General features: G+C 40.9%; 1 protein-coding gene across 8 annotated transcripts in view; it reads right to left on the minus strand.

Moving 5' to 3' along the window:
• Window positions 1-23,697, minus strand: part of PATJ (PATJ crumbs cell polarity complex component) — a 373,536-nt gene that overhangs the window by 54,846 nt on the left and 294,993 nt on the right. For all 8 annotated transcript variants that reach the window (XM_032302603.1, XM_032302602.1, XM_032302601.1 and 5 more), the window contains 2 exons: window positions 21,543-21,657; window positions 17,690-17,823 (listed from right to left, as the gene is read on the minus strand). In XM_032302603.1, the coding sequence (XP_032158494.1) occupies window positions 17,690-17,823; window positions 21,543-21,657 (249 nt within the window). The remainder of the gene's footprint in view (window positions 1-17,689; window positions 17,824-21,542; window positions 21,658-23,697) is intronic.

The raw sequence follows: 23,697 nt of genomic DNA on the forward strand, positions 1-23,697 counted from the left end.
ACTTCTAAAACTCCTCTATTCCCGAAGCAGCGTATTCATCATATCCCTGTGGGTGGGTTGCTGGCTTACACGGAGGAGAGACTGTAGAGATAAATGATTATGAGCTAGGTTTCTGAAGTCAGATTTCTTGGTTCAAATCCTGGCCCTGCTACTTCTGGCCATCGGGCTTGGGACAACTGTTAACCCCTCCAGGCCTTAGCTTCCTTGTGTTTATATGGTTTTAATAATATTATCTACACATAAAGCTTTATGTACAGTGCCAGCACATAGTAAGGAAGTGAGAACATCTCATTATATTTAATGCCTCCGTGCCAAAGTTGGCGCACGCTTTCCATTCGTGCCATTCAATCCTCATAACAAGGAAGCAAGTGCAGTATTACTGGTCTCATTTACAGTTCCGGGTGTGGAGGCTCAGAAGGATTCAGACTTGACCAGGTCTTTGCCGCTTCTAAGTAGGAAAGATCAAATTCCAACTTGGGACTGTTTAACACCAAAGCCTGTGTTCCTACCACTACTGCAAGCGTCTCATCTGTTTTGAATATTTTATTTTGCACTTGCATAAAAGCTAACTTGGGATTTTCCATATGGCATCAATTCTGTTGAATTATTGTCTCCTCAACTCCCCAGCAAAAACCTTAAGGGCATGAGCTGATCATTTTATAGAGAGTGAACAAAAGACAACTGTGGAAGTGAAAATTGAAGCCTTTGGCTTAATGAGGTGGGGTGATGATCTATGGACCTCACTTGCTAGTGCTGGTACCTGGTTAGGGGGTTTGCACCATACAAAGCATGATGGGTAAGCTCCCTCCCCAATTCAACACGGAGCCTCGCTCCTAATTCTGTTATTCTTGTCTCTTTCCTTCCTTCCTTTCTTTATTTTGTTCCCATCCTCTTTCTGCTTACCCAGATTATTCACTGAACGATTCTTTCTATAGGAGCGGATACAAAAGAAACTTATATACATGTGATGCATTGATGTTTGAAATAAAAAGTTTTTCAGTACAAAAAAACCAGATTAATTTCTCCTAATGGCAGACTTAAGAATCATTTACAGATGACTAAGACTAATTAATTTTTTATTATAAGAGAATATTTTTATTTATTTATTTATTTATTTATTTTAAAAAGATTTTATTTATTTGTCAGAGAGAGAGAGGGAGAGAGAGCGAGCACAGGCAGACAGAATGGCAAGCAGAGGCAAAGGGAGAAGCAGGCTCCCTGCCAAGCAAGGAGCCTGATGTGGGAGTCGATCCCAGGATGTTGGGATCATGACCTGAGCCGAAGGCAGCTGCTCAACCAGCTGAGCCACCCAGGCGTCCCAAAGAGAATAATATTTTTATTGTAAGAGAAATTTACGTAAGATGGTCTGTTTATTTACTGCCTGAAACAAGACCAACAATTATACTTTGGCCACTCTACGTTACTCATTTGACTGGCCAACTCTGGAGCCAGGGAAGAATTTCATCAGTGAGCTGGAGAATCTTTCAAATGTTGGGTTTTTCCTAATCAGAAGGGTCAGGCAGGATTTTAGAGACATAGGAAAAGTCTTCTGCGTAAAAACTTTCCTCTCATCAGTTTCTGTCTGAAACATGTTTAACTTGAGGAAAATTCCTTTATTCCATTAATTAGGGATAACATTAAAAAAAAAATAGACACTCCAGAAAGAAGCGCCTGGCAAGTAAGTTTAACATACTGTTTAAGGGATTACTGTCTTTTTTTTGGGGGGGGGGCTACTGTCTTAATGTCTCCATTCTTTCTTATTTTTTATTTTTTAAGATTTTTAATTATTTATTTGGAAGAGAGAGTGAGTGAGAGAGCAGGCATGCACAATCAGGGGAAGTGGCAGGCAGAGAGAGAGAGAGAAGTAGACTCCACGCTGAGCAGGGAGTCCAAAGTGGGGCTCGATCCCACAACCCTGGGATTGTGACCTGAGTAGAAGGCAGATGTTTAACCAGCTGAGCCACCCAGGTGTTCTTGGTATCTCCATTCTTAAAAGAAAAAGTATTTTTCAAATATAGATAATATACATACATGGTACTCAACTCAAAACTGAAGTTTTTTTTTTTTTTTAAAGATTTTATTTTTATTCACAAGTAGACAGAGAGGCAGGCAGAGAGAGAGAGAGGCTCTCTGCTCAGCAGAGAGGGGCTTGATCCCCGGACCCAGCTGGAAGCCTTCCCAAGGCTGGAAGGTCATGGTCTCTCTTACCTGCTACCTCCTTTGTTTCATGAAATTCTACTTGAGACAGCCAAGTGCCACATCTTCTATGAAACTTTTTCTGACTCTCTCCCCCTGGCAAGGCTGATCAACCTCGCTGTGGGTCACTGTATTTCCTAGTATTATTGAACTACGTCCTAGTCTCAGTAGAGCCCTTCCAACTCCTCTTTGTACCGTGGTGCTTAGACCAGAGTAGGCACCGAGTAAATGTTTGCTAAATGATTATCAAGAAATTGGTTGGAATAGAAAGAGGATCAAAATGACCCAGAAAGAGGAAGCCACCAAGGTATGTCATAATCTTATCCTAATCCAACCAAGTTTCTCTCTCTCGTTCTTTTTTTAAATCCCCACCCAGCTTCTAATGCCAAAATATTTGTGATATACAACTAAAATGCCCTTCATGTGAATTTCCAGGGGATTTACTTTAGCTCCAAGAGTTTTTTTTTTTTTTTTTTTTAAAGAGGGAGGGAAGGGCAGTGGGAGAGAGAGAATCTCAAGCAGGCTCTGCACATACAGGGCTCAATCTCACACTCTGAGATCACGACCTGAGCTGAAATCAAAAGTCGGATGCTTAACCAGCTGACTGAGCCACACAGGTGCCCCTCAAAGAGCAATTTAAAGAGGCAAGGGTGAGGGACTTAATTATCACTGAGTCCCACGAAAATCACAAACTCCTCCAATGGGATTTAAACTCTGCATTGCTATTCAAGAATTTCACAACGGGGGGGGGGGGGGGGGTGCTGGATGGCTCAGTCATTAAGCATCTGCCTTCAGCTCAGGTCATGATCCCAGGGTCCTGGCATCGAGCCCCACATCAGGCTCCCTGCTTGTGTTCCTTCTCTCGCTATGTCTCTCTCTGTCAAATAAATAAATAAAATTAAAAAAAAAAATTTCACAACAGGCAGTAATGGACCCTAAGAGTCAAAGTCATCGGACACTTCAGCCCATCTGCCATCACTTTACTGTTCAAACTGCCAACAAGTAGGCAGAGCAACTCATCAACATACCAATACTCAGCAAACGGCAATTTTATTTTTGTACCATAGGCCCAGAATCCTTGAAGAAGCTATGTGTTAGGAAAAGCAACTGTTGGTATCCATAAGCACTCCTGAGTGCGTGAACTCTTCCCCAGAATAAGATTTTATACATTTCTAGATATTCAGTGGATTGTTTCAGTAAGCATTTCAGAGCAAAACTTTGATAAAGAACTATGTTGTAGATATTCCTATAAGAGACCGTATATATACAGCTTAATTTTACTGCTTGTAGGCATGCTTTACCTAATTTGATCACTCTAGAATTAAACCCAATCTTTGCCATACTTATAAAGCCCCCGCCCCCATTCTCCTCAAAAAAATCCTAAGGGACATTTTAACTACAGAAAAAATTCACATTAAATTTCACATTTACGGGGAAAACATATTACCAGGGATCCCCAAAGAGTGTTATGTCTTATTTCCCTGCTTTATGGGAAAACTCCCTCCTAATAAGAAAGACCCAGGAGGACCAAAGAAGGATTAAAAAGATTGTGTATAAAATGGGCATTGTTTTTCGTCTGGAAGAAACCATGGTTCAGATCTGTGGTCTTAGAGGAGTAACGCTTCTTTTAAACATCATTTAATAGAGTTCCCCTCTGAGGCTGTTGCTGTTCAGAAATGATACAGACGTGTCTTCTATACAGTAGATGACTTTCCCAGCAGGAAGGCCAAACCAATGAGGGGTGATAATATTGTGGGGGTAGTAAAATGCTCGGTACAATGCTGTGCTAATCAAAACAACGTTCACCTCTACACCGAAAACCACATGGAGAGGTATTAAGTTACTGATTTGGGATGTCTACTGCTGTTAGAGAGTTTAAAAAGAAAAGTGTGGGTTAAAACTGCAAAAGAATATTTCACTCTGAACAAAGTTGACTCTACTTACGTAAGTCAAGGGTTGAGTGTCTTTAGAACATGATGCTTTTCTGTCTCAAATTCTCTGCACAGATTCTTTGGGCAGCGGGGGAGAATGAAACCCAAACAAACCAAAAAACCAAGCTTCCCTATTATATTTTAATCACCTAGATATAATCACATGAGAATGAGATTTGGAAAAAGGGGGGGGGCAGTATGGTGTGGAAGAAGGACAGAAGAACCCAGGACTGGGAGTGAAAGGAGGTAAGTTTTCTCATAGCTCTGACTGGCCCATTTTGCAAGTGGTTCTATATAAACTGCTTGGTTTACAACATTTATCAGTGCAGCACAGAGATGAAAAACATGGTTTCTTTTTTTTTTTTCAAGATTTTATTTATTTATTTATTTGACAGAGAGAAATCACAAGTAGATGGAGAGGCAGGCAGAGAGAGACAGAGGGAAGCAGGCTCCCCGCTGAGCAGAGAGCCCGATGCGGGACTCGATCCCAGCACCCTGAGATCATGACCTGAGCCGAAGGCAGCGGCTTAACCCACTGAGCCACCCAGGCGCCCCGAAATACATGGTTTCTAAAGTCATTCCACCTCTAAAACTTTAGACCTCTGTGAACTCATACATAGCGCAAAGTGGAGGAAGCCACCGTTTTATGCAGACACGAAGACCCTACCTAAGAATTATAAGACCTCCTTCTAAATGGCAGACCAGAAGAATCCCAGCTCTTACAGGCTTAGAGAGATCAGAGTCTGGGGCCTTGGGCCGGGGGGGGGGGGTGCTGGCTATTCTATTAGTTATCTTTTGCTGCAAAACTTAGTGGCTTAAAACAAAAACTATCTGTTTGTCTATGATTCTGTGGGCTGGCAATTTGGGCTGGGCTCAGGGGCAAGTCTGCTGTCTGTTGTCTCAGCTGGGTTCACGTGGGTTTGTAGTCAGGTTGTTGGGCTCTGCGGGGATAGTTAGGCCTCTCTCTACCAAAGCACTCTTTCCAAGGTGTGTTATCCTCCAGGAGGCCTCTCCAGGCCAGGCTTGTCTGCAAGGCAGCAGTCTTTTAGGAGGACAAGAGCTAAACCATAAGGCCTTGAGGCTAAGCCTTGGAGGTCATTCCATGTTACTTTCACTACTACTGGTCAAAGCAAGTCAACTGGAAAGAGCTGCACAAAATTTATTATCAATTTTAACTTCCTATAGACTCTATCACGTCTGCCAGAGGAATTTTCCAGCCTGTAAACAATGGAAGGCAGCAACGTACAGTGGGAATACTGGCTATGGCCACATAAACCTGTGTTCAGAGTTGAGTTCTGCCACTTATCATGGTTTTGTGATACCTCTATTAAGGTATTTAACCTCACCAAAATAGTGTTCCCATCTCTGCAAATGGAATAAATCCTACCTTTTAGGGTCTGAGGATGAAATGAGATTATGTATATAATGTCAAGCAAAGTGTCAGCCAAAAAGATGTTGAATAATTGCTAATGAGGACTCCCAACACATACCTATCTAAGGTTGAAAGGGGCCTACATGGGACATGAAGGAAAGAATGTATGCCAGAGTGGTCCCAATTCACCATTCTAAGGATGAATGACACCAGTCTCAGTCCATTTTTCAATTTCTATTTTTCCTATAATTTATGGTGAACCAAGAATACAACATATTGCTCCTTTTTCTTTCTTTTTTTCTTTTTTTAAAGATTGTATTTTTAAGTAATGTCTACACCCAACGTGGGACTTGAACTTACAACACTGAGATCAACAGTCGCGTGCTCTACCTACGGAGCCAGCCAGGGTCCTCTGACTGCTTCTTTTCAAGAAAGATTATACTATAGTATATTATAGGTTCTTCTTTTGTTTTCTTTTTTTCTTTTCTCTCTCTCTCTTTCTTTCTCAGAGGGAGAAAAAGAGGGGCAGGGCAGAGGCATAGGGAGAGAGAATCTTAAGCAGGCTCCAAGCCCAATGCAGAGCCCAACCTGTGGCTTGATCTTACAGCCCTGAAATCATGACCTGAGGTGAAATCAAGAGTCATAATGGACACTTAACTGACTGAGCCACCCAGGCGCCCAGGTTATGCTTTCTGAAGTCATGGGCTGCTCAGGGCTAAGGCCAAGGGACCATTTGAATGCAAACAAGATCTAAGCCAGACCGCAAAAGTTCTGTTACCAGGTATTTTGATTTTTTTGTTTTCGTTAAGTATAGTTGGTCTTCACTGTTTATGGATTCTGTATTTGCAAATTCCCTCATTCCCCCAAATCAATGTCCCTGGTGCATTCACAGTCATTTGTGGACAAGGGCAAAGTGGTGAAAAATGCACAAGTAGAACAAGGTGACATTTTGCCTTTGTGTTTCAGCTCTCATATTGTGAACAAGCATCTTTTTTGTGGTCTTTTTGTGCATGTTTTGTATTTTTGAGCTTTTTGTTTGTGTTTTGCTGTTTAAAACATCTCCCAAGTACAAGACTGAAGTGTTGTCTTATGTTTCTAAGCAGGAGAAGGCTGTGATCTGCCATATGGAAAAAATACATGTGTTAGATAACTTTTGTTCATTTATGAATTTATGAATGTGTTGCTGGCCATGAGTTCAATGTTAATGAATCAATAAAAGATATGAAAATAACCTATCTTTAAAAAGTAACACACGTAAAACAAGGTTATGTATTTATTGACTGTCAAAATGTTCTGACCAGAGGAATCCATCACTGGAAGTAATGGTTCAGTATTCACTAACTCAGTGTTTGCTATGACTTTATAGAACACAATTGCCATGAGTAAGAAAAACTTGACTGTACTTCCTACTGCTGCTTTGTCCTGGTGATACTTTCCTATAACACAGCTGGGAAGTCTAGCGTGAAAGGTCATACAGGTAGAAACACAAACATGGTCTATCTATGATAGGGACGGAAGGACTCCTGTCAACAAAGGCAGGTCTCAGTTTTCCCTGCTATCATGGGCCAGTAGGTTGATTAACCCAAGGATGGAAGACTGAATGCATTTTTCTCGCTATAGCATGTGTTATCATGCTTACATTCCATGGGTTTTGTAGATCTATGTATTTTTGAACTCGTTACAAAGGTAAAGGGCAAATAAAATTCAAGACAAGTTGCAAAGATGCTAATCCTCCCCACCTTCAAGCCCTCCGCTTTGATGCAAAAGTATCTGGCATACCCTCGCTGATTCATGAGAAGCAACACGGTAAGAGATTACTTTCAGGGGTCCCTGGGTGGCTCAGTCGGTTAAGTGTCTGCCTTTGGGGCACCTGCGTGGCTCAGTGGGTTAGGCCGCTGCCTTCGGCTCAGGTCATGATCTCAGGGTCCTGGGATCAAGTCCCGCATCAGGCTCTCTGCTCGGCGGGGAGCCTGCTTCCTCCTCTCTCTCTCTCTCTGCCTGCCTCTCTGCCTACTTGTGATCTCTCTCTGTCAAATAAATAAATAAAATCTTAAAAAAAAAAAAAAAGTGTCTACCTTTGGCTCGGGTCATGGTCCTAGAGTCCTGGGATCAAGCCCCACATTGGGATCCCTGCTCCACGTGGAGCCTGCTTCTCCCTCTCCCTCTGCCTGCTGCTTCCCCTGCTTGTGCTCTCTCTCTCTCTCTCTGTCAAGTAAATAAATAAAATATTTTTTAAAAATGTTGTGGATGAATGCCATTGAAATACCTTTGACTAAATAACCCACAGTGGTTATGGTTACACACATATAAAAAATTTTATATCTAGGGGCGCCTGGGTGGCTCAGAGGGTTGAGCCTCTGCCTTCGGCTCGGGTCATGATCTCAGGGTCCTGGGATCGAGTCCCACATCGGGCTTTCTGCTCGGCGGGGAGCCTGCTTCCTCCTCTCTCTCTCTCTCTCTGCCTGCCTCTCTACCTGCTTGTGATCTCTGTCTGTCAAATAAATAAATAAAAAAAATCTTAAAAAAAATTTTATATCTATAAATATAAATATATATTTATATAGGAGTTACAGAAATATAATATTTATATATTATGCTCATTTATATATAAATACTATATATTTATATACAAATAATATAAATATAAATGATATATTATTAAATATAAATTAATTATAATAAATTGTAATATATAATATGTAGAAAAAACAATATAAAAATAACAAATTAAATTATATAGATAGATAGATATAGATTACTTTCAATATCTCATAAGAACACACAGGACTTGAGGCAGAATGTCGCCAATAAATGCCATATTTATTCTAAGATGACTTTTTTCTCATCTTATCTTGTTAAGATTTTATTTACTTATTTGAGAGAAAGAGAAAGTGAGAATGTGAGCACAAGCAGGAGTAGCAGGCAGAGGGAGAGGTAGAAATAGGCTCCCTACTGAGTAAGGAGCCCAATAGGACTCACTCCCAGGACTCTGGGACCATGACCTGATCTGAAGGCAGAGGTTAACGACTGCGCCAACCAGGCGCCCCTCTCCTTTTATTTTAATTTCATAATTTGGATGAATCTCAGAATCAAGTGTACATTCAATATACACTTTTCTACCATGGACATAATAAAATATTACTGATTTAGAAAAAGTACAATATTTGTCAAACTGATACAGTTTTGCTTGCCAACTTCATGGGCTGAATAAATGTTTCTGTTCAGAAAACCTGAAGAAGCCACAACTATACAAGGGAAGTCAACAAGAGTCAAAAGAACTTATACTTTGAATCATACTTTGTGAAATCTGGATACTCTAATAAATTCGTGTTCACTACACAGATTTTCTATGAATCTCAAAACATGGTCTTCAACTAATCCCCATAAAACTCTGCTACAAAAGGAACAAAGGCTGAGTCTCTATATCTTAATCTCAATTTATTCATTTATTCTAATATGCTTTGGGTAGAGTATGAAAATTCATACCTACCAAACCCTCCAAGAGAAAGAAAAATGGACCACAATGTTCAGCACCCACTATTTTGAAATGCTGAGATTTTCTTGGGTAATAAACCCTAGGCAACATAAATGATTGTTAAACCAGCAACACTAGTGGCTCTTGACTAAAAGTATGGATTAAATGATCAGTTACACAGGAAACAGTAACAGCAATGTTTGTGTGTGTGTGTGTGTGTGTGTGTGTTAGAGCAATGGAGTATATAAGCTATCCTAAAACTCAAGCTCAGGGATTGCAAACTTTTGCACACTACAGGTAACTAAAATGTGGAATGAAAATCACTGCAATAAAACAGCTAATATAAGAATTGCAATGAATATATAAAAAGTTTCACATTTTAAGACACTGAAAAGCATTCCCCTCTCAAACTCAGAAAAGAAGCTGTTTTATATTTACTTAAAATGGAGTTCCCTTGCCAAGACTGACTTAGCAAAAGGTTGATACTCACCAACATGAATATAATTTTTCATACTGAAATATAGATTTATTTTAAGGAAATGGGATAATATTTGCATTATATTTTATAAGTCCCTATAGTTCCATCTGGTCCTTATTTATCTAAACTTTACTCAGCTTGCATAATATTTTTGCTTACAGTCATATTCTTTAAGATCAGAAATGCCCAAATCTGGAAATTCAGAGGTACTATTCGTTAACATTCTTTCAGTGTGATTCATAGACTTTTTGCAAACTCTGCTTTGATTTTAAAATAAAACTAAGGTAATAAGATGTTTTGTGTAAAAATATATGACTTAAGCAATAATGATAAAAGGAGCCTGGCTTTGGGGGATTATACGCCAAAGCAAACCACACTCCTCATGAAACAGACCGTGCAAAGTTCATTTGAAGGGGAATAGCAAAATAAAACACTTAATCAAATGTAAAAAAGTTTTCTATTCTGCTTACTTAAAAAAAAACATCTAGTAGTTCAAATTGTTACAGTTCCACATTTAAATGGCCAAAAGCAGTAACAGCTAAATAATAGCATGCAACATGGAGAATCAGGATTATGTGAGGTCACTGCAGAGCTGGACACATGGTTAGAGCTAAAAGACTGATATTTTTCACTTCAGTTTCTAGATGGATGACTTGACCACACAGTATCCAAATGTGAGAGTCCTTCTAACTGGATGCTTCTTGCTAATGTACCTCTCCCATTTATAGAACATTTGTTTAATGACACTGAATTAAATTGGTACTAGATCAGGTGGGGAATAAAATACTGATTTGAAATATGGAGAGAAATCAGATTTGCAATCTGACATTCCCAGGCCTTCTAAATATTCCATGTATCCGGACACCTGGGTGGCTGTTGGTTAAGCTGCTGCCTTCAACTCAGGCTATGATCCCAGGGTCCTGGAACTGAGTCCTGCCTCGGGCTCCTTGCTCCGCAGGAAGCCTGCTTCTCTCTCTACCTCTGCCTGCCATTCTGCCTGCTTGTGCGTGCTTTCTCTCTCTGACAAATAAATATATAAACAAAATCTTTAAAAAAAAATATTCCGGGTATCTAAATTTTACAATCTACCCTCGGCATTCACTGGCCTCAATTACAAAACGATGGTACCGAAAATATAAAGACAAAACAAATGCCTTAGGCTAATTGTTTTCCTCTTACAAAGAGACAAGCTTATCTTCAGTCCAGAGGAGCCACACAAGTGTAACAAAGAGGGCTTATATTCATAAATTTAACCTTTCCATAAGTGGTAACAATAACTAGCTTCCATAAAACAAAACTAAACAATAATGAAGCCTTATTCTCTAGTTCAAAAAACTCAAAGACATTTTAAGAAATTTGTGAGATGGGAATATAAAAAAAGAGAGAGAATTTCCTTAGACTGCCATAACCTTGAGAAAGAGAATTATCAATGTAAATGTTCCTGCCTGATTAAAAAATAAAGCCTAATAATAATATCCTTGCAAATGCCTGCATCTGTCAAAATATTTCTCGAGATTCGGCACTCATTACATAGTTCATTCCACCTTTGCCCAACTGATGTTTAGAAAATCCTTCCTTATGAAAACGTGAAATCTGTTTTTCACCAAGCCCCTTGGAAGAACCTGCTGTTATCCCTCATTCACAAAAAGATAACCTTACATGTCTGCAGAGAGTTGTCATTGTCCCCTCTGATCTTCTTTTCCCAACTCGACTCAATTCTTCCTTGCCATGATGTGGTTTCAACAATGTCCTGTCGACCACGTTGTCATACCCAGAAATGAACAGAATACTCTAGCTCCAGTTAAAACTGATCAGGCAAGCACTCCAGACACATCTAATAGCACGTGCAAATGCCTCGAAAGGAATGGAAGGAGGCCAGCCTGGCCGGAGCCCGGAGTGGCTCACAGAGGCTAGACAGTCCTATTTCTATGTGGGCAAGGCACTATAAGGTGGCACTAAAGGTATAAAATACATAAAACAGGGCTGTTCTCAAGGTACTCAGGGTCTGGTGGGTAAGATGAGTAACTCCCTTCTACAGGTGAAGGTCGATGGCATATAGTGGTAGCCCTAGAAAAGGAGCCCAGTCGTTTGGCTTTGGAGTTGGATCATTGGATTAACCTCAACCGGACCAACTGCTAGCATTAGGCCCTTGGAGAAGTTACCTAACTTACCTGCGTCTTCATTTCCTCATCTGTTAAACGGGGGTAATATTGCTCCCTCTTCCATAGGGTTATTGTGAGAATTAAGTAAGAGGATACATATTAATTACATATTAAGAGTATCAAATCACTTTTTAAAAGTGTGATGCTGACAAATATTTAAATATGCAGAAACAAAGTCTTGTTTCTCAGTGTGCAGCTGATGTATCAAAGACAGACATATGGGGCACCTGGGTGGCTCAGTGGGTTAAAGCCTCTGCCTTCAGCTCAAGTCATGATCCCAGGGTCCTGGGATCGAGCCCCACATCATTGGGCTCTCTGCTCAGTGGGGAGCCTGATTCCTCCTCTCTCTCTGCCTGCCTCTCTGCCTACTTGTAATCTCTGTCTGTCAAATAAATAAATAAAATCTTAAAAAAAAAAACCCAGACAGACATATGAAGGGAACTGAGGATATATTTTAATATAAATGTTTAACAATAATCAATAGTAACTGAACTCATGGGCTGTCTGAGTGGCTCACTTAGTTAAGCATTTGCCTTTGACTCTGGCCATGATCCCAGGGTCCTGGGACTGAGCCCCATGTTGGGCTCCCTGCTTCTCTGTCTGTTCCTCCCCCAACTCCTGCTTGAGCTCTCTCCCCTTCTCTCTCAAATAAATAAATAAAATCTTAAAAAAAAAAAACCGACTGAATTCAGTATATAGATATTGGAAAAAGTCTTTTATATTCTTTACCTTATTAATCTATATACCAACCTTAAGAGGTGGATTTTGTTGTCACCGCCACCAATGAAGAAGCAGATTTAACCTAGAAGGGTTAATATGCTTGTCCAAGGCCCTACAGTTAGAGATCTGGGATTCGGATGCCATAGAATCAGTGTCATTACTCAGCCTATTAGATCTGATATGATAGTCTGGGACCTCTGGCAATGGTAACCAGAGAAAGGAAAATGCACAGAGTGAGGGTCCTGGAGAAACTTACATCACTCTTTCTGCACTTCACTTGTTCGATCCCAAGAACAGTCCAAGTCTGCCAATACTCTGAGATAAAAGATTTAAGTTCTTCTTTGTCTTCTCTAGAATTCCCAAGGCTGATCATAAAATAACCTCAACAAAATGACATTGGAGAACTACGTTTTACTTCTGAGGACACTAGAGATAAAACTTCTCATCAGCAAGCAAACATTTCAGAGAAGGGGGTATTTAAGGATTCAGGGAGAGGCTTAGGAAATCCGCGGTGAGCATAAAAGGTAAGAGTCCTCAGTCTTTCATTTGGCAGAATATGTCAAGTCTTCTAAGTTGCAAGATTTCATGCAAACTAGCACTCCAAGACCAGAAAGAGTGGTGGTGGTGGTGGGGAGAAGTAGGATGATGGGTGGGTGGATGGACGGACAGAAAAAAATAATATGAATAAATATACTACCAATTTTATACCTTATGTGGTTTCCTTGCTGTGTGCCCCTCTAAACTCAAATGTAGAAACTCTAATGCCCAAAGTGATGGTATTAGGAGGTAGGGCTTTTTGGGAGGCAATTAGGTCAAGAGAGCTGAGTCTTCATGAATGAAATTAATGCCCTTATAAAAAAGGCCTCACAGAGGCTCCTTTTACTATGTGAAGATATGAGAAGTCTCTACAGCACAGACGAGGGCCCTCATCTGACCATGACAGCACCCTGACCTTGGACTTCTAGCCTCCAGAACTGTGAGAAATAAATTTCTGTTGTTTATATGCCACCCAGTCTGTGGTATTTTGTTACAGCAGTCTGGATGGACTAAGATGCTGGCTTATAAGAAACATATAAAAACTAATCCACATTAATTCAATCTAGAACACGTGAGCTGTAGTGCCCCTCCCTCCCTTCCTTTCTGCTTCCCTCATTCTTCCTGAAGGCGGGGCTTGAACTTGAGACCCTGAGATCACTACCAGAGCTGAGATCAAGAGCTGGACGCTTGGGGCGCCTGGGTGGCTCAGTGGTTTGGGCTGCTGCCTTCGGCTCGGGTCATGATCTCAGGGTCCTGGGATCGAGCCCCGCATCGGGCTCCCTGCTCCACAGGAAGCCTGCTTCCCTCTCTCTCTCTCTCTGCCTGCCTCTCTGCCTACTTGTGATCTCTGTCTGTCAAATAAATAAATAAAATCTTTAAAAAAAAAAAAAAAAAAAGAGCTGGACGCTTAACTGACTCAGATGCCCGTAGTTATACTTTTTTCTACTTTCCAGAGAAAATTCCCTATTGTAGTAGTCCTTATTAGGATTTTTCATTGGTTGGTCCCTTATATTAGACCATAAACACTGAAGGTCGTAGAATGAACGTGACTGAGCGTGTTAAGGACAGGGTTATTTCACTCAATTTTGCGTCCGCAGCACTAAGGGCAGCCTTTAAGCCAACATATGTAAGCTATCATAGAAGAGCCACGTACACGGAAAGGAGAAGATTAAAACAACAGAGGCAGAAGTCTGTCATTGAGGACTGGGTCCAGGTGCACTCGTAAACTTTCCCAAGAGGCTCACCCTCACCATGATCATGGTATTTTAAAAGGCCCATTCAGAAGACTGGCTGCAAACACAATGGGATGCTAAGTGAGATCTCCCTCTCTGATCTCAGAAACCATCTGCCTTGGCTCCAGAGCAATTATTTATAGCAGATAGGACTGATGTGGTGTCAAGACCAAGTCCCAGAGGCTCAATTCCTCCATGGCAAACGTATCTGTTGGATACACAACAAAGAGGGCCCAGAAACCCTAATTGGGCGGCTTGGAGCAGATGCCTGAGAAGGCTCACCAGCACTCAGAATGTGCTCTTCCCCACCCCGCCCCCCTCGGAGTGGAAGTGAGGGTGCGTCACAAAATCAAATGTGCAAAGACACGTGCAAAGGTACTTCGGTCAGTGGGTCAATGTTGTCCACAGTTTCCCTTCAGATGCTCTCATCTTCATTTGCTGACTTCCGGCTGGCTGGCTGCAGTCCCATGCCCTCAACTGGATAATGGGACCTGGACTGTCAACAAGGCTGCATAGTCCATGTCAAAATTTGGAAGGACAAACAGATCGCCATGGTGGTAAACAACGCTTTTACTTGTTGAAGCACCTTCTGCCCACCCCTGCTGTTCAGCTTCACCAAAAACGACGCGGCTATATATAACTCGTGAGTTGAACTTACAGCTTTTGACGAGGTACCTGAGGTTAAGAAATAAAAGCTGTGTCCCATTTCTCATTTTTAAGTGGTACTTATCCTTCCAAGGACAATGGGATTTACAGTCTCATAAGGCAGAACTATAGATTACGAACTTCAGAATGCTGTTAAAGAATTTGGGGGGGGGTAGGGAGTGGATGGGGCTGCCTTGTGGTGGCCAGAGAAGCAGAAGCAGAGCATGGTAGCTAGCAAACAGCCTCAACAGGAAGCAGAAGGTGATGTGGGCAGTGGAAGCTCCCAGGCCGGCAGCCGGGAGCACCGGTGTGGGCAACAGGGAAGACCCCAGAGCAGCACGGGCGCAGTCACCCAGGTTTTCTAACCCACCCATGTAAAGCCAAATCAGATTAATAACAAAGCCAAAAAAAAAAAAAAAATCAGCTAATGAACTGATTCAGTTGGGCAAAACATGCTATGGGATCTCGTATTGGAAAGAAAATTTCCTATTCCTACAGGGAATCTGGTTCTGCCTTATTTTAAGTGGTACAGACTTAGATTTCCAAAAGATAAATCAGAGGGTCACATCTTCATGAAAGAATTCACTACAGAGTTTTCTTAAAATGTAAATCCCCTGGTTCATTTCATATGCAGATTTATATAAATTCAGTTTTTTCAATATTCAGGAATATCTCTTTGGAAAAATCAGAAAACAGGCTCTGGAAGGGAGAAAAAGCCAATATCCAGGGTCAGCCAATAGTTTCTGCATACTACCCCAAAGACCTTGGAATGACAATTTATATATAATATGCTTTAAAAATATTTAGTACATATATATATCCACTTCTTTACGACCCCCGAACTTTTCTGCGTTTCTCATTATCTGGCTTAGAAAGCTATCTGTTCAGCTTCTGTCGCTGAGGCAAGGGGCAAACTTTTCTTCAGAAGTTTCCCTTCAAGTGGTCTGGTCTAGGCAATATTTTTAAATCGTATTTAAATCTCACCCCACAAGAGGGTGGGAGCTACAAATGGCTACTGAGCTAGTTAGCTCCAGGTGTTCACAGTTTCATCCAAGCTCACGAATGAATATCCTCATGTATGCACGAAGCCATACACAGCAGGCCCTGCCTGCACAGGCAAAGGAAGAAAAATTCAGGAAATAAATTATCCTGAGCTCAGGGGAGAAGTTAAAGCAATACTTTAATCAAGCGGATAGAGATAAAACCCTTTAATAAATAAACCCCAGCATCCAAGCACAGTCCTGTTTAGGTCGTGCACCAGCGGGATGTGTGGTGCCATCCTCACTAGATCAGGTGGGACAGGAGGATGGGAGGAAGGGCTGAGACCAGGGGGTGGGCAGAAGGCACCGAGACCCAGGTTTCCGCTGCACTGTGTGGTTCTTGAGATGCCTAGCACTTTGGGGGCCTCATTGGTACAACAGAAAAATATAACGGGATCTCCTTACCTCCTGACAATACTAATGTGGAATTATCATACTCTGGACAAAAATGAGAATTATTTTTACTCATCATATTACACGTTTTATCTCTAAGTCTGGCATATGTAATCTACTCCTTACTAAATAAAAATGGGCAAAAGAAATGCCAAAATATTCATTTAAAAACATATTTATTAAGAGGAAGCCTCATCTCTAGGGAGAGCAGGATGGGTTTGGAGGGCAGGGCTAGGGCAAAAGGGTTGGAGGAGGATTTGCTTTCTACCTTATATCCTTTATATCAATTTATCTGAGCACAATATGTATGCATGACCTATTCAAATATATATGCATTCACTCGTCACATTTTTATAAATCGAAACACAGGAAGTTAAAAAAATGATAATGAGCAGTAACATCAAAATATACTAAATAGGGCACCTCGGTGGCTCAGTGGGTTAAGCGTCTGACTCTAGATTTTGGCACAGGTCATGATCTCAGGGTTGTGAGATCAAGCTCTGAGTGGACGTGAAGGCTGCTTAAGATTCTTTCCCTCTGCCCCCTCCTCTCTCTCATACACACACACACTCACACTGAATACTCAAAGATCTGTCATCCAAGCAAAAACTAACATTCGAGACTAATTTTTAAAAAAATTATGAGTAGATATGAACATCGTTAGAATAAAGCAAAACCTAAACTGTTATGCTAAAATAACTGATAGATATTTTTATCTAGCATTCCATGAAATAATAATGATGACCATAATAATGACAGTTCATACTTACTTTATACTTAGCATGTAGCAGACACTGGCCTAAATTCTGTTTTTTTTTTTTTATTGTTTAATTTATAATTCAGCAGATTTTAGAGAGAAAGGGTGAGTATGTGTGTGCGCTGGGGGAGGGGAAGAAGGAGAGAATCTTTTTTTTTTTTTTTAAAGATTTTATTTATTTATTTGACAGAGAGAAATTACAAGTAGATGGAGAGGCAGGCAGAGAGAGAGAGAGGGAAGCAGGCTCCCTGCTGAGCAGAGAGCCCGATGCGGGACCCGATCCCAGGACCCTGAGATCATGACCTGAGCCGAAGGCAGCGGCTTAAACCACTGAGCCACCCAGGCGCCCCAGAAGGAGAGAATCTTAAGCAGACTCCCATGTTGAGCACGGAGCCTGACTTGGGGTTTGCTCTCACAACTTTGAGATCATGACCTGAACCCAAATCGAGAGTTGGACACTTCACCACTGACTGGGCCACCCAGGTGGTCCTAAATCCTATTATAATATTTCTAAATGTGGCTACAATGTTGTTGATCTAATAAGCATTTATTTAAAAAAAATACTCAATGCAGAGAAAATCCTGGAACACTGAGAAAAACTTCAAAGCTGGCCAGAACATACATGCGTGTCTGTAATTAAGTTTTCCTCCACACCATGAAGAAGCCAAGTCTTCCACAGAAGTGATAAAGGCCAGAATAAGGCTCAACAAAAAACTATGACAGTGGATATACTTCACTTCTAGGAACTTACCAAAGGTGTGTCTTTTCCTCCCACAATGCTGAGACCAAGACCTGAACGTCCCTTGGATATTTCTATAATCATCTCCTGGCCAGGAACAATGGGACACGTGGCAGGGTCCACTGACAGAGGGGCCTGGAAACCACCTGGAGAAGGACGAAACAGAATGATGGGCAAGTAGGAGAGGCAGCCCAGCGTGCATACTGTATTAGTTGGGGAGTACACAGTTTGCATGTGTCTGTCATTTCACTTTTCCTGCTGAGCACCATGGAGAAAAGACCTGGGTCCTTCACGTTCATTCAGGAAGGGATGAAACCCGACACTTTTGGGATGAAAACAGTAACTACCCTCCTTACTTAATCAACTATTTTAAGTATACTTGAAATTTTTTTAGTCTTAAAATATACCCTGAAAACTCGCACAGTAAGATGTAAGATGATTAGGAGCTGTCTGGATGGCTCAGTTGGTTAAGCAACTGCCTTTGGCTCAGGTCATGATCCCAGAGTCCCAGAATTGAGTCCCACATCGGGCTCCCAGCTCCGTGGGGAGTCTGTTTCTCCCTCTGACCTTCTCCCCTCTCATGCCCTCTCTTATTCTCTCTCTCTCTCTCAAATAAATAAATAAAATCTTCTAAAAAAATGTAAGATGATTAGATGACTAAGCACATACCGATGTATGTTATAATGAAAATAAAGACTGCTATGACAAAAGATTCTGAGTTATAGTTAGAAGATACTAAGAATTAGTGCTTAAACACTTTTAATTAGAGCATATCATGAATTAAGATATATAAAGGATTTCATCAATAAAGTATGATGTGGCTGAAAATAAGAATTATCTAACAACGATCCCAAAATATATACATGGTTAAAAAAAAAATGTCATAAACACAACATTCAAAAAGTAACTGCTGGGTCCATAGCTGAAAAACTTGTTACTGCTATTTTATAAAGATTTACTTTTTACTTTTTAGCTCTATTGACTAAGCCAGCTAGGTGCCCCAAGGTTTACTTTTTAAAATCGTTGTTTTATTTTATTTATTTAATTTTCTTAAGTAGGTTCCACCGCCAATGTGGAGCCCAGCATGGGGCTTGAACTCACGACCCTGAGATCAAGACGTAAACTGAAAACAAGGGTCGGTCACTCCACGGACTAAGTTACGCAGGTGCCCCTAAATCATCGCTTTAGATTGGGTTTCTCTAAAAAAATGAGTGGAAAAAAAATATTTACTGGCTAGGAAAAGATGTTTAATACAACCCTTTTATCTAGCGTAACTTCTACAAGTGTGCATTTTCCAGGTGACTGAACCTAACCAATTGAAAAATCAAAATATTCAAAATGTTAGCTTCAAGAGCTTCTTGTACAATAACAGCCTCCAGAGATGATTACCTTCTTTGACAACTAAGTTTGATTATGGGGAGTACCGATTCTTTCCCAAGGGAACAGCTTAGTTAAGGGCTGATAATAAAGGGCTCCACCTGCTGGTCAGCGGCAGCTAATGCACAGGGCCCAGCCTGGGATTCACAAAGCTCATTAAACAGCTGCACAATTGCAGGCCCCCAAATCCTGGCCTGCAGGCTAAAAATGATTTTCACATTTTCAAAAGTTTGGAAAAAAAAAAAAAGAAAAATAACATTTCAAGACATGTGAAAATTACATGAAATTCAAATTTCAATGTCCATAAATGAAGTTGTATTGGAACACAGCCCTGCTAATCCATTTACTTCCAGTCTACGGCTGTTAGCACCCTGCGACAGCGGAGCTGAGTCGTTGCAACAGAGACCATATGGTCCGCAAGCCTTAAATATTTACTATCTGGCTCTTTACAGAAAAAGTTTGCCAATCCCTGATATTAAACAAAAGGAAACAGGCTCTAGGTAAGCCTGTGGAGGGTTCTGCTCTGACTCAGTAATAGTAATAATAAAGCAGGTTCTGGAGTGGTGGGGACATGCATTTAAGCTCCCAAGAAGGGAATTAATAGGTGGGTGAAATGGAGGCTCATTCTTCAGCCAAAAAATGCATGTAACGAGCCGCGTTCTAATAGGAAGTAAATGAACAATGTGTGTGAGGTGCCCAGTCCAGCAGCTGGCGTAATGTGGCAGGCATACAGTTACTCTTTCTGACCACATGGAATTTATTAATCTAATGGCCTCCCAGTTAAGGAGTGAGAAATTTAGTGATACAACCTTGGTAACAATAAAAAATGCCCTATTAGGAGGAGAATATTAAATTAGAAACCTAATTTGACTCTAGATCTTTTGGCAGCATATGCATTTCACACTCCATTTTCCATTCACTTACACTAAAAACAATGTGCAATAGTGCATAATTTCATGAATGCTTTACAAAGTTTATCCTTCTGTAAATGACTAGTGTAGCCTCTTTTGTTTTTAAAGGTTTTATTTATTTGACAGAGAGAAATCACAAGTAGGCAGAGAGGCAGACAGAGAGAGAGGGGGAAGCAGGCTCCCTGCTGAGCAGGGAGCCTGATGTAGGGCTTGATTCCAGGACCCTGAGACCATGACCTGAGCCGAAGGCAGAGGCTTTGACCTGCTGAGCCACCCAGGCACCCCTAGTAGAGCCTCTTGAGTAAGAAGAGAGGACAGAGAGTCAGAGATGCTGGGGACGGTGCTTCTCTTCCTCCACTTCTGTCTCACCCTAGCCGGTCCTGAGTTAGGGCTGGTATGTATTTTTCCCAAACAGCCCAGCCCGAAGCCTGACAGATCGAGCCCCCAATGTTTGCTAAGTAGAGGACTGAATGAGTAGAATTTCCACAGATTAAATAATGGGAAATTAATTTCTGTTACCAAGATATAAATATGTGATGCATCTTATCAAAACTCAATGGGTCTACATGGTGGTTGCTGTCTTAGTAAAAGGCCAGGTGATAAGTATTTTGAGCTTTACAGACCACACATTCCCTGCTGAAATACTCAATTCTTATTGTGTGACAGGAACCTTAGACAACAGGTAAACAAATGAGTATTCCAAGAAAATTTTATTTGTGGACATGGAAGTCTGGATTTCAGAGAGTTTTCATGAAATGTTCTTTTGACTTTTTCCAACCCCTTAAAAATATGAAAACCATTTTTAGCTTGCAGACCATACAAAACAGATGGTGGGCCAAATCTGACCTATGGGTCATAGTCTGCTGACCACATTCATTAAGTATTTTAGCAAAAATCTAGTATTTTGGAATAATACCTGCTTGCTAAAGTTTTTGAGTTAATATTTATGAAAAAATATGCACAAGACAAATACATAAAGGTGTCAGGCCTGTTAAATTCATGCAGGGGTGTGCTTTGCCACTGGTGAGCACGTGTTTGATTTTTATTTTATTTGTTATTTTACAGACTTATATTACGTAAAAGCAAAGTGGAAATACTCACTATTCATTCTGAAATTCTATTTCAACTGCCAGTCAGCATAATTCATGCCAGGAATTCAAAGAGAGAAAGTGAATACTCATGTCTTTAAGCACTGAAAATTAACAGTCTTCAAATAACTTACATCAACATATGCAAGGCTAACAATTTGACTGAAAATGATTTTTAGGAGATAATACTCATATACCAAACACAATCTTTTGGAGAGATTACAGAATAATTTGTAAGCCTCATATGTAAACAGTATTTACTGAGGACCTTTTTTGTTTTAGCACCTTCATACTCAATAAACAGGCAACCACAGTAGCAGGTTGAGGAAAATGGCGGCCTGGCCAAGACTTGGAGCTAAGGAAGCAGAGGAGGGGTACAGAGCCAGGCTTCCCGACTCCCGGTCCAGGGTGCTTTTCAGGATATCACAATTCCCTCCTTTTCTCATGTTGGAGGAGTCAATTCAGTTCGGCTCATGGAAAGAATCATACCATAGTTTGTGAAATCCGCATCCACTGAGTGATACGATGGTGCTAAAGGGATCTCTTGTGAACTGAAGGAGACTTTTGTTGAATTTTTTTGCTGCTGTTTCATCTGGCTGACAGCCTACAAAAGAAGGGAAAATTAGACGAATGTCAAAGACGAGAACGAAAAACCAAAGGATGAGGTTTTAAAACTGGTGTGTTGTTCCCCAAACAATGGTGGCACTCCAGCAATGTCTTCTGAGAATTTAGAGTGGAAGAGGTGGCAGGAGGAAGTTAGGATGATTTCTGCCCCATCCCCCATGCTTCCCTAACGAACTTGACACCCAAGATGCTTCAGTGAAGGGTGGATGGAGGAAGGGAAGTTTAACAGCTGACGATACTCTATCATTGTGGTCTGTATATGATGCTGGGGCTGGGAAGCAGAAGAAAAATTTTTTCAATTTCCATTGATTCTGATGAAATCGATGTGAAGTCCACATACCCAGGTTGTGCCCACTGAAAAGCAACCCATGCTGCAGATGTTCTGAGCATACGACAATGTCCTTCTCTTCTGGATACATCCACAATAGTTAAATGCATTAGGCAGGTTAATTGAGCAACATGAGGGCCAGGAAGAGGAAATAAGCATCCACTGAAAGTCTAGTAAGTGCCAGGTACACCAATGCCATTTTAATTCACCCTAAAGAACGATACCTTATTCACCCTTGATTCCCAGTACCTGGAACATAGTAGACCCTCAATAAATGTTCGATGAATGAAGGAGTCGATGAATGGATAGAGAAGAGCAAAATTAAAGACATGGAAACTCACAGCGGAAAATGGATTTGTACTTCAATAGAGGTACAGAGACCTTTGCTATGTGAGCTTTGGAAAGTTAACTCATAATTCTGGATTTCTGTGGATAATACCTCCAATGAATATTAGTATTGGAAAACCGAGGAAAACCAAAAGGACTCCATGCTCGCTTAACAGGCAGTTAAGAAACATAGGTAGAGACCTGACCTGCCTTCTGGATCTGTAGTTAGCCAGGGAACCCATCCCCAGCTGGAAGATTCTGGTGGAGGCAGTGAAGCACCAGGCTGTCCCTGGAGTCTAGAAATAGGATCAAGGTAACTGCTCCAGAACAATGACACCTCAAGATTCTGGCAGTGGAAGGCCGTGCCTTAGTACAAGGCACGGTGCAGCATATAAAAACTAGAACAACACCAGCCACTGTGTATCTGTGTTGTGCTTTCCCGTTTTTAAAAAACGCTCTTACATCCATGAACTCTTTAAATCCTAAGAACAACCTGGAGAGTGAGACATTATTACTTTCTTTTCCAGACAAAGAAACCACTGTCAAGTAACATGTCTCAGTCACACAGCTATTTGGAGGAGGAGGTCAGATTAAAAGTCAGTAGTAGCGAAAGAATGTTACAAATTCTTTTTTTATTTTTATTTTTTAAGGATTTTATTTTTAAGCATCTCTACCCCCACTGGGGGCTTGAGCTCATAACCCTGGGATATGTGTGTGTGTTCTACTGTCTCAGTCAGCCAGGCGCCCCAGAACGATACAGATTTAAAATGTTTATCAAACCGCTGCTATGCACTGGTTCTATGGACGTTCATTTTCTTTTCTGTAGTTTTTCTCACCAACATTTAATAAAGACCATATACTTACTTCAGAAGACTTATTCAAAGACATATTTTCAGTGATTTAAAAAGAGGGAAGTGGAAAAATGACAAATACAGGTTTACTACCAGAAAACTGAACAATGGAACCACCTAGATACCAATGACTCTGAGGACCATACTTTCCAGTGTCCTTGGACTAGGTGTTGGTCAGTAGATGTAAACAGATGTGAACTGTACAATTTTCAGGTCATTTTCTGCAGGGTAAGGATCCTGTCCTCCTCTTCTCTCTAACTGGAATGCAGATGACAACTGCCCGAGCAGCCGTCTTAAATCAAAACTGGATGCATTTTTTTGAGGATGGTAATCAGATGCCTGAGTGTGTGACACTGGGAGATACCACATCATTCTCAGACTGATATACCCATACTTGATACAGAAGAGAAACTTCTTATAGAGATTGAACCTGATCTTAATTCATACAGCACTTATGTCCCACTTTTGTTTTCTATCACCTTTAAAAAGCACATCATTAACAAAGCTGCTAGAG

The sequence above is a fragment of the Mustela erminea genome, chromosome 10, assembly GCF_009829155.1.
Source record: "Mustela erminea isolate mMusErm1 chromosome 10, mMusErm1.Pri, whole genome shotgun sequence".
NCBI classification, from domain to species: domain Eukaryota; kingdom Metazoa; phylum Chordata; class Mammalia; order Carnivora; family Mustelidae; genus Mustela; species Mustela erminea.